The sequence below is a fragment of the Triturus cristatus genome, chromosome 3_2 (assembly GCF_964204655.1).
Source record: "Triturus cristatus chromosome 3_2, aTriCri1.1, whole genome shotgun sequence".
In the NCBI taxonomy this organism is placed as follows: domain Eukaryota; kingdom Metazoa; phylum Chordata; class Amphibia; order Caudata; family Salamandridae; genus Triturus; species Triturus cristatus.
The window spans coordinates 84,602,248-84,614,414 of NC_140584.1; the positions used below are offsets into that span (position 1 = coordinate 84,602,248).

Here is a 12,167-nt window from a genome sequence, read left to right on the forward strand (position 1 = left end):
AATGAGTTGGTTTAAATAATTTTATGAAGGCCTACATGTGATTTTAATAAACTTATTTGATATTTGCCTACTTTATGGTTTTGCAATAAGTTTTGTGAACCATAATCAGAGATTTGTGACGTTTATTTTGTTAGTTGGATTGTTTAATGGGCAGCCTGGGAGTTACCTTAAATATATAGTACAAAACATGTAATGGTCTTTTTCATTCAACAGGGAGTTCAACTTCGCCAGTATCAAATAAAGAACCTCCGACCTCAGGTAACGGATAAGAAATACTTGCATGGTTCACTATAATGGCAAGAATATGCTTAGAAATGCGTTCACTCAGTCTATCTGCTTTCAAACCAGTGACCTTTCCGCTGTGCTTGTTTTCACCTTCATCTGTGGACCACTCTAGCCTTTAGGCTCCTACCCCTTTCTCTGTGATATGTACCTCTTTGCTCCCTTTCTGTGTACCTATTTTACTTTATCGCTCTTACTTTTTCTTTATATCTCTCTCTGAGGTGCCTTTATGTTTCTGGCTCCCTATACCTTCAAAAGTCTCCACTTCATTCCAGGTCCCATTAGATCAATTGTCCAGTGAAGCATTACTATGGTAGCTGCTCTACAGCAAGATAGTACAGACCAGGTTTACCAACAGACCCGTCAAAAGGTACTTGATTTTCTCAAGTCTTCTGCAGTCTCTATACAGGGCTGAAGGTTGTTCTCATAATCAGCTGTGCATGGGCAGCGATGCTTGGCTTACTCTACATGTCGTCTGATACTACTTGTCCTTAAGCAGTAGGGTGTCATCTTCCTAGATTGTGATGGCGAAGTAGTTTCATTTAGCCTCAAGCAAAAATGTATTACGAAAAACGAAATCTCACACATTTCACAGTTCATGCAGGTGAGTGGTTCAGGCAGAAAATGTCCTACAGGAACTATAAAACTGGGCCCAAAATATGGTTTATCCTCAAAGCAGTCTCCTTTTGGTATCATACTTCACTTTGGTACACGCGCTATGCCCTCCTGTTCAGTTTTCATGCAAGTTTCCAGGGAAGTACATTTCGTGCAATACATATATTTTGCAAACTTTTCAGAAAGTGTTATGAAATTTAGCAAAAAAATGTATTGCACAAGTTTGCAAGGTCCTAGTGCTGCTATTGTAAGTGAATGCTTGGTCTATATGTATGTTTCGTATTTGCACCCTTGAGCCCAACAGTGAGTCTGTGGCAGAGGGCATAGTACTGGTGATGAAGGGCATGGTAAGACTACTAAAGATCATATTTGATATAGGTGCACATGCATCAAAATAGGCAATTGCGATTCTATAATTGAGATTTTTAAGGAATAGCAATTATAGAATTGCAATTGCCTATGTATGTAGGAATAGCAAAACAAAAATTGCGAATCCAACACATTCCTTAATTGCGAGTCGCAAATTGCGAGTCGCAATTAAGGAATGGCTTCCCATTCATTCCTATCGGCCTATAGGCTCATAGGAATGAATGGGAATTGCATGCGCAATTTGCGAGTACCCAATAGGTGCGCAAGCAATTTCAAGGGTGCCAAAAGGACACCCTGTTGCACCCCTGAAATTTCCATTTTACCACATGTTGCGCACACACATGCCCCAAGGGCATGTGTGTGTGTAAAAGTGCATTTTTCAAAGAAATCGCGAATTACCATCAATTTGAGATTGACGGTAATTTGCAATATCGCACATTTTTTAAGTTAATGCATTGCATTTAAGGAATCGCAATTTGTGATTCCTTAAATGCAACTGCAATTTAAGAAATCGCAATTTTTGCGATTACTTAAAAAGCGTTTTTTGCATTTGGGATGATGCATCCCAAATGGTAAAATAAAGGTCGCAAAGGGGCAGATTCAGTGAATCTGCCCATTTGCGACCGTTTTTTAGGTTGTGCATGTGGCCCTATATCCCATACAGAGTATTTCATTCTGAATATCACAGCTGATATACAATTTCCCCCTTACTCTTTTAGAAGAAAGTAAGCTCCGAACTCTCTTGCCTCAAGTGCAGGGGGAGTTTATTCCATTCAGATGGACCTAGAATGAAAAATGAGCGCCCATCAGTCATTACCCTCTTCACTCGCCAAGGCCTGATTTGAGGACCGGAGATTCTTAGTGGGGCTGTAGAAATGGACTCGACAAGCCAAGTAACTTGGACTAGTGTTCTGTAGAGTGAGAAAAGTCAGCCGCAGTATTTTGAACAGGATTCTCTTCCTTACAAGGAGCCAGTGCAAAGAATGAAAGTGCTTATAAAATCCTGGCATTCCCAGGAATATTCAATAAAAGTCGTGCCGCAGTATTCTGTACCACCTGAAGCTTATGAATGGCGTAGTCCGTAAGTCCAAGATATAATGTGTTGTCATAATCTAAGCGGGAGGTAATGAGAGCCTGGATAACAGTTTTCCTTGCAGGAAGAGACAGAAAAAATTGACACTTTTTAAATGCCCATAGAAACTCAAAACACATTCCAACCACCGAGCTGATTTGAGATTGAAAAGTGAATCGATTAGCAAACTTAACTCCTAAGTTCTTGGCCACCTCTGTACAAGAAGCTGGCGGAGGGGCTGCATTTGGCCAGCATGCCAACCTGTTGGTAGGAACCGGGGTGCCAAAAAAGAGTATTTCTGTCCTATCAGTGTTATACATCAGCTGTTTCTGATGCATCCAGTCAAGCTTAGCAGTTAGGCAAGAATTGAATGATTCAAAGACAAGATTTTCACAAGCCGCAAAGGAGCAGATAATTTGGGTATCATCTGCATATGATATGATCTTGGCGCGAAATGACTTAACCAAAGAGGCGAGAAGGGTAAGATAGATATTGAACAAAGTGAGGCTAAGAGTGGAGCAAAAGCAAAAAAGGAGTTAACCATCCTTCCTGTTCTCTATTGCCTAAAAAGTAAACCACTTAAGGGCCAGCCCCTTTACTCCAATTCTCAGAAGGCGGTCCAATAAAGAAGGTAGGGGGTACCTATGATCCCAGGTCACCCAAGGTCACTATTACAAAGTATTTAGAGGGAAATGATATGCCCAAATAGTATCATATTATGCAAGGGATCTCAGGATGATTATGGTGGGTGGCCATCAGAGGGGATCCTTATTGTGGGAACTAGTTCCATTAGTGGGGTGGGTAGCTGACACTGGAAGATGATTTGGCAGTCATATTCACATATGAAGGAGGCACTCATTGAGCTGTTTGGTCTAATCTCTGAAGAGTAAAGACAGAATGTTAGAAATATACTCAAGGGTACAATTCATATATGAATGGACTTTGTGGATGCTTCTGTGAAGTTACAGGAAGGCTGGATAAAAGGTAGCCAGGCAGATACCTAAGAGGCGCTCTACACTTTAGTTATAAAAGACCACATACCTACAAATTGTAGCTCAGAGAAGTTACTCAAGTATCTGATGGATTATTAATGATGTAGTCCTAGAGAGCTCGTGAAAAGAGATATTAATTGGGTACGCAATAGGATGCCCAAAAAGTCCCATGGTGGTGATCACAAGAAAGGATGGCAGTCCCCTTTCAGGGGAAAGACGGGGTCAAAAGTAAAAAGTCAGAAACTCCCAAGGAATCCCCTAAAGATGCCCAGGGGGAGCCCAGAGCCACATCCCATTCAAAGGGGAGAGGGTACCTGAGAAAGAATTTTGATGTTACAAAGGCTAGTGGTGGGCTACGACTGTAAATAGTTAGGGCACAAGAAGAGAGAATCTGTGTGCACCAAAACGTCACCCACCGGTGACCCTCCCAAAGGCACTGTGGGGTTGGAGGCTGTCCCTGGAAGCTGTAAGGGATACACTTAGACATCCTTAGTCTTCATATGTGAGATGAAAAGTGAACCAATGGCCCACTGGCCTGACAGTATGGAAAAATACAGGCAGTGGCCAGGAATCAATGGGATTAAAGTCCAGCTCCAGAGGAATACAGGTGCCAGCATCACCATGGTTATGGGTCAGCTTGCTTCCCCGTGACAGACCATACCAGATGAGGTGCACCAGATAGTAAGCTCTGACAATGTTATAAAATCACACCAATAGTAATGGTAGACTTTGAATGAGGAGGGGTTACAAGTCTATAGAAAATAGCTGTGTCCCCTCGTGACCTCAAAACATCTACCTGGGCAGAGATGGAGAGAAGGACTCATGCAGCAATGCTTGGTCTCACTGAGTGTGTTTGTGTCCCAGCAAGAGGACATAAGTCCTTAAGATAACAACAAGGTACCTTGGAGCCTGGAACCATGGCTCAAGGCTCTAGTGGCAAGCGGAAGGGCAGAAAGTCTGGTAAGGCCACTTCCCAGTGTACCCAGACCTAGTGGAAAGTAATAGTGCCTTAAGAGGAGGCTGCATCTCTAAGAGATTTGTCTGACATGGAAGAAATTCAGGGAGCAGGAGGGCGCTTCAGAGCGCACATCAGCCAGGGACAAAAGACATGTCGACCTGTTGAAGGCCTGAGACAACTGGCTCCCCTCTGATAGCTTAGCACAAAAGCAGTCAGGCTTAACTTAGAGGGAATGTACAAAGTACACAAACAGTAACAAAGTGAAAGCAAAACACAAGAAAAATTCTCAAACTAATTTCAGAAAAATAGAGTACATTTTAATAAACAAAATTATACCAGAACTACAAAAATCCTATCAGAAGAACCAGAGATATTACATTTCAAGGATTTAGGTAGGTATAGTGCATAAAGGCACAAGTGCCAATCACGGTCATCTAGTTGTGCTAGACCTGTGGAAAGTCACAAGTTCAGGCTGACTGCAATGGAGCATGGGCTGAATACAGGGACCAGGATAGTCCCACTGAAAAAATTACCTTCTCAAAGTCTGGCGCAAATTGTTCTGTTTGCGGTGGAGAAGGCCATGAGGAGCAGGGAAAGCGCTGTATTTGGTCATCCATATAGCACGCAGAGCAGGCCTGGCATCGTAGATGTTCATCGCTGTTGTGTGAAGTTCCGATCGGGTGTCGCGGACGGTCATTGCTGGACCTTCCAATGATAGTCATCATGGTCTGTTATTGGTGTAGCACTAAGAGTCAAGTTCACTGGAGCTTCACATTGGTGGTTGTCCTGGGCATCAGATTTTTGGCACGAAGGGGGAAGATTGCGATTGCCAAGAGCCCAACACTTTAGGATTTCCCCTTTTGATGAAGAGGAGGGAAGTCTGCTGCGAGCCATGGGTACATAACTTAGGAAGGCACCTCTTGGAGATCAGGCACTCACTGTAGCAGACACCATCAGGGTTCAGGGAGGTCCACTTGGAGGTCCAGGTAGGTAAAGTGCAGCATTTCAGCTGTGCAGCAGCTACTGGGAGGCCTCTGGAGCTTGTTTTGTCCCTTTAGCTCAGAACAGGAGTCACTCAGGTAAGCTTACAATTAAGGGAGCAGGTACGGTCTTCCTTCTCAGAGAGCAGGGCAGGCCTTAAGCAGGAGGGTAGACCACTGGGGGACAAGGTAGGCCTCAGGCAGCAGGGCAGTCCTCTTGGGAACAAGGCAGTCCTTTTTCTGTAATGTCCACAGGTCCAAGAGGGTACTGAGGACGTGTTCTGAGGGTCTAATATTTATACCTGGCATCAGCCTTTAAAGTGGGGGGGGGGCTTCCATTTACTACCTCCACATCTGGTATTTAATTTTCTTTCCTTCCACTTCAAGACTTCAAGAAGTCTGTGATGACAAACTATTAGTGTCAGGTTATTTTTTGTATGCAGAAGGCAGGTCCCTTTAAAGTGCAAGAAGGGCAGTGAACAGCTCTGCCCCAGACACCCTGGCAGAATGGCCCATCCTGCTCACATCTAGTCCCAATTGTGTCACTGTCTGGAAGGAATACACAAAGTCTAACAGCAGAACTATTCACAATCATGTGAGCCAGGACACTGGCCGAAGATACAAGTGGTTAGGGCAAGACAATGCAAACTTTCTAAAAGTGACATTTTTCAGAATTGTGGCTTGAAATCCAACTGTACCATTGAAGATAATTTGAAATTCAAATTCATTTTTGTCTAAACATGACATTTCTACCTGCTCTCAATCAAAGTTAGCACTTATAAAATGCAATAAAGCAACCCAATGTAAGTCAATAGGAGAGGTGGTCTTACAGTAGTGAAAAACGAATTCAGGAGTTTTTCACCATAAGGACATGAAAAATGTCAACCAACATGCCCTACGTTTTAATCACAGGGCAGCCTGCCCTATGAGCTTTCAGGCATACATTAGGAATGACATATGTGTATTAAAAAGGAAGGCTTAAGCCTGGCAAAAAGTCTATTTTGCAAAGTGAAAAACAGAGTTTAAAACTGCACTGCACGCTGCAGTGGCAAGCCTGAGACAAGTTTTGAAGTACCAAGTTAATTGGCGACTCAGTTAGTGCTGCAGGCCCACTAGTAGGATTTTACAGGCCCTGGGTACATGCAGTACTATATACTAGAGACCTACAGGTAAAATAAATGTGTCAATGGTGTGCAGGCCAATTTTACTAAATTTTAGGGGGAGAGCAGTAGCACTTTAGTACTTGTCAGCAGTGTTTAAGTGCACAGCTCTCTTAAAGTAAAAAAACAAATTCAGCAAAGTAGGAGTGGTAAAGGCACAATGTTTGGGGGTGACCCTTTAGAGATGGTCAGATCCACCATGAAGTAAATAAGAAATTAAACATTTTGGCTCAGTGGACAAATATGGAACATTGCATGAGTGGCATGTATCAAACTATGACACTCTTGCTCTAATATAGGGACAGGAATGTTCTTAACAAGGAAGCCGATGATCTCAGGCTCAAGGTAGGTGATAGGCTGTAAGGTCTCCCCTGCTTTTTAAAACAAATATGAATATGCCCCGGGGAGGGTGGTCCGCAAGGCCCCTCCATACTACTGAAATTAGTGCCGGGGAGGTGGCGGTGCCTGGATTGGAAGGGTCCGTGAGGCCCCCCTATATTGTTTAAATTAGCCCCTGGGAGGTGATGATCCCATGGGCAGGAGACTGGGAGGTCCCCCCATAAGTGACAATAGACCTGGGCAGGTGGTGGTCCCTGGGACTGTGGGGGGTCCAGTGCTTTGATAAATGTAAAAATGATGTATTTGTATAGCGTGCAGCTACCCGGAGGCATCCCGGCGCTTGTACTCATACCGCTGTGGAACTCTTCCTGGCTTTTCCTATGAGATGTCCACTCCTGGGCACCCCAAGGTGAAAGCCAGGCATCCTTTGCGCTGTGGGGGCCGTTGTGGAGATTAAGCAAGCTATTGCCCAGAGTTGCAGAGTGGGACCCATGATTAGAATAGGCACCGAGGCGAGAATTCACAGGTCCGGGGAATTTAAGTCCAAGAGCCGCCGAGGCGGGAATTGAACCCTGGTCCAGGCCAGACTTCTGCATCAGGGTCTGCCGCTCTAACCATTGAGCCACACTTCTCCACGATAATCCCTAGGAGGGGGCCCCGTGTGCCCCCCTCCTAAATTTATCTTATGGCTATGGGACCTAAGCCACCTATTTTAAAGTTCGAGCGGGAGCCTGGGCTTGCTTTAAAAAAACAAAAATTGCCTCGCATTCGCAAATATCCCAATTTTGCAGCAATTAAAATATATATATATTTATGCCTTGTGGGGGTCCCAGGGGACCCCACAACCATGGCTTGGGGGTCAGTGTATGCCTAACCTGCCCCCTTTTCTTTATTTTCAGTTTTGTTTGGGGGACTTGGTGAAGCTGAGCCCCAAGATGGCTGCCAGCACTTCCTGGCTGAAGTGTTGGCAGTCAATCAGAGCGGTGCATATCACCGCACATGCTTGTTATTTTTCACAAAGGCTTTGCGACCAGAGATGTATCGTCAACTTATCCTAATGTCTTTCGTAGACTTCGTTTACATACGGTCACTATGTATTTATATTTACTCCAAATGTAACTCATGTAATTGCTGTCATGCAAATTCCGTCAAGCTCCCTCATACTTTCGGGTTAAGTTCGGGCTATACAAAACTTGGTAAATTAAGAAAAATAAATACATTGCTGTGGCGATTCTTTTATAATTAGCGTTAAGCGACATATTTATAGCATTTCCAAGTTGTATCTAATGAATCCGGAATTTTAATAATTGATTTGTGCAATTTCACATCTCCACCTTATACTTAAGAAAAACCAATAAATTAAATTGGTATTTGTTTTTCGAACCCTACATATGTTATTATGTAAGATTTTTTTATCATTGATACCTTTCACGGTTGTTGTTAATCTTGTGGTGTGTTGTGAGTTGGTTTAAATTATTTTATGAAGGCCTAAATGTCATTTTAATAAATATTTGATATTTGCCTACTTTGTGGTTTTGCAATAAGTTTTATGAAACCGTATCGGAGATTTATGACGTTTATTTTGTTAGTTGGATTTCTTTGTGGGCAGCCTATGAGTTACCTTAAACGTATAGTACAAAACATTTGATGGTCTTTTTCATTCAACAGGGAGTTCACCTTCGCAAGAATCACGTACAGAACCTCCGACCCCAGGTAAGGGATAAGAAATACTTGCATGGTTCACTATAATGACAAGAATATGCCTAAAAATGCGTTCACTCAGGCTGTCTGCTTTCAAACCAGTGACCTCTCCGCTGTGCTTGTTTTCACCTTCATCTGCGGACCACTCTAGCCTTTAGGCTCCTACCCCTTAATCTGTGAGATGTACCTCTTTGCTCCCTTTCTGTGTACCTATTTTACTTTATCGCTCTTACTTTTTCTTTATATCTTTCTCTGAGGTGCCTTTATGTTTCTGGCTTCCTATACCTTCAAAAGTCTCCTCTTCATTTCAGGCCCCATTAGATCAATTGTCCAGTACAGCATTACTATGGTAGCTGCACTTACAGCACAGACCAGGTTTACCAACAGACCCGTCAAGAGGAACTAGATTTTCTCAAGTCCTCTGCAGTCTCTATACAGGTCTGAAGGTTGCTCTCATAATCAGCTGTGCATGGGCAGCGATGCTTGGCTGACTCTACATGCCGTCTGATACTACTTGTCCTTAAGCAGTAGGGTGTCTTCTTCGTAGATTGTGATGGCGAAGTAGTTCCATTTAGCCTCAAGCAAAAATGTATTACGAAAAACGAAATCTCACAAATTTCACAGTTCATGCAGGTGAGTGGTTCAGGCAGAAAATGTCCTACAGGAACTATAAAACTGGGCCCAAAATATGGTTTATCCTCAAAGCAGTCTCCTTTTGGTATCATACTTCACTTTGGTACACGCGCTATGCCCTCCTGTTCAGTTTTCATGCAAGTTTCCAGGGAAGTACATTTCGTGCAATACATATATTTTGCAAACTTTTCAGAAAGTGTTATGAAATTTAGCAAAACAATGTATTGCACAAGTTTGCTAGGTCCTAGTGCTGCTATTGTAAGTGAATGCTTGGTCTATATGTATGTTTCGTATTTGCACCCTTGAGCCCAACAGTGAGTCTGTGGCAGAGGGCATAGTACTGGTGATGAAGGGCATGGTAAGACTACTAAAGATCATATTTGATATAGGTGCACATGCATCAAAATAGGCAATTGCGATTCTATAATTGAGATTTTTAAGGAATAGCAATTATAGAATTGCAATTGCCTATGTATGTAGGAATTGCAAAACAAAAATTGCGAATCCAACACATTCCTTAATTGCGAGTCGCAAATTGCGAGTCGCAATTAAGGAATGGCTTCCCATTCATTCCTATGGGCCTATAGGCTCATAGGAATGAATGGGAATTGCATGCGCAATTTGCGAGTACCCAATAGGTGCGCAAGCAATTTCAAGGGTGCCAAAAGGACACCCTGTTGCACCCCTGAAATTTCCATTTTACCACATGTTGCGCACACACATGCCCCAAGGGCATGTGTGTGTGTAAAAGTGCATTTTTCAAAGAAATCGCAAATTACCATCAATTTGAGATTGACGGTAATTTGCAATATCGCACATTTTTTAAGTTAATGCATTGCATTTAAGGAATCGCAATTTGTGATTCCTTAAATGCAACTGCAATTTAAGAAATCGCAATTTTTGCGATTACTTAGAAAGCGTTTTTTGCATTTGGGATGATGCATCCCAAATGGTAAAATAAAGGTCGCAAAGGGGCAGATTCAGTGAATCTGCCCATTTGCGACCGTTTTTTAGGTTGATGCATGTGGCCCTATATCCCATACAGAGTATTTCATTCTGAATATCACAGCTGATATACAATTTCCCCCTTACTCTTTTAGAAGAAAGTAAGCTCCGAACTCTCTTGCCTCAAGTGCAGGGGGAGTTTATTCCATTCAGATGGACCTAGAATGAAAAATGAGCGCCCATCAGTCATTACCCTCTTCACTCGCCAAGGCCTGATTTGAGGACCGGAGATTCTTAGTGGGGCTGTAGAAATGGACTCGACAAGCCAAGTAACTTGGACTAGTGTTCTGTAGAGTGAGAAAAGTCAGCCGCAGTATTTTGAACAGGATTCTCTTCCTTACAAGGAGCCAGTGCAAAGAATGAAAGTGCTTATAAAATCCTGGCATTCCCAGGAATATTCAATAAAAGTCGTGCCGCAGTATTCTGTACCACCTGAAGCTTATGAATGGCGTAGTCCGTAAGTCCAAGATATAATGTGTTGTCATAATCTAAGCGGGAGGTAATGAGAGCCTGGATAACAGTTTTCCTTGCAGGAAGAGACAGAAAAAATTGACACTTTTTAAATGCCCATAGAAACTCAAAACACATTCCAACCACCGAGCTGATTTGAGATTGAAAAGTGAATCTATTAGCAAACTTAACTCCTAAGTTCTTGGCCACCTCTGTACAAGAAGCTGGCGGAGGGGCTGCATTTGGCCAGCATGCCAACCTGTTGGTAGGAACCGGGGTGCCAAAAAAGAGTATTTCTGTCCTATCAGTGTTATACATCAGCTGTTTCTGATGCATCCAGTCAAGCTTAGCAGTTAGGCAAGAATTGAATGATTCAAAGACAAGATTTTCACAAGCCGCAAAGGAGCAGATAATTTGGGTATCATCTGCATATGATATGATCTTGGCGCGAAATGACTTAACCAAAGAGGCGAGAGGGGTAAGATAGATATTGAACAAAGTGAGGCTAAGGGTGGAGCAAAAGCAAAAAAGGAGTTAACCATCCTTCCTGTTCTCTATTGCCTAAAAAGTAAACCACTTAAGGGCCAGCCCCTTTACTCCAATTCTCAGAAGGCGGTCCAATAAAGAAGGTAGGGGGTACCTATGATCCCAGGTCACCCAAGGTCACTATTACAAAGTATTTAGAGGGAAATGATATGCCCAAATAGTATCATATTATGCAAGGGATCTCAGGATGATAATGGTGGGTGGCCATCAGAGGGGATCCTTATTGTGGGAACTAGTTCCATTAGTGGGGTGGGTAGCTGACACTGGAAGATGATTTGGCAGTCATATTCACATATGAAGGAGGCACTCATTGAGCTGTTTGGTCTAATCTCTGAAGAGTAAAGACAGAGGTGCCGATCACGATCCGGTAAAAAATTACCCCGTGCGACTCGTATCCGGTCTTTTTACCGTACGAATCGTACAAGTGCCGTACGAACTGGCAATCACGATTCGCATGGTAAAAAGTCCATACGAACCGCATTGGGAATCATTCCCCACACGTCCTCGGGTCGGAAAATGTGTCCGACACGTCCTCGAACGATTTACCTTACAAACGTGAAAAGTCAAGTCCGACCGAGGAATCACGATCCATCCCGTGCGTCCGAGGTTACAACCGTATGGAAAAAACACCGTCCGCACCGAACTCCTATAGCAACCATGGAGACATGTGCCCGCATACGCGCCCAACACTCCCCCCAGCCCCCGTACGTCCGACACATACCCCCCGTGTATGTACACCCCCACCCGTCTAGGTACACCCCAGTACGTTCGAGTCCTACCCCCACCCCTGTACGTGTCGCACCACCGTGTACCCACACCCCAGTACGTTCCAGTCGTACCCCCACCCCTGTACGTGTCATACCCCCGTGTACCTACACCCCAGTACGTTCGAGTCCTACCCCCACCCCTGTACGTTCGAGTCGTACCCCCACCCCAGTACGTGTCGTACCACCGTCTATGTACACCCCAGTACGTTCGAGTCCTACCCCCACCCCTGTACGTGTCGCACCACCGTCTATGTACACCCCAGTACATTTGAGTCGTACCCCCACCCCAGTACGTGTC

General features: G+C 43.7%; 1 protein-coding gene across 21 annotated transcripts in view; it reads left to right on the forward strand.

Moving 5' to 3' along the window:
• MUC13 (mucin 13, cell surface associated) overlaps positions 1-12,167 on the forward strand; it is a 772,367-nt gene that overhangs the window by 207,455 nt on the left and 552,745 nt on the right. For 9 of the 21 annotated variants that reach the window (XM_085647277.1, XM_085647282.1, XM_085647279.1 and 6 more), the window contains 2 exons: positions 214-258; positions 8,436-8,480. The exons of 1 other annotated variant lie outside the window; for it this stretch is intronic. In XM_085647277.1, coding sequence (XP_085503403.1) covers positions 214-258; positions 8,436-8,480 — 90 coding nt within the window. The remainder of the gene's footprint in view (positions 1-213; positions 259-8,435; positions 8,481-12,167) is intronic. 11 more of the 21 variants (XM_085647280.1, XM_085647288.1, XM_085647286.1 and 8 more) reach the window with 2 other exon arrangements.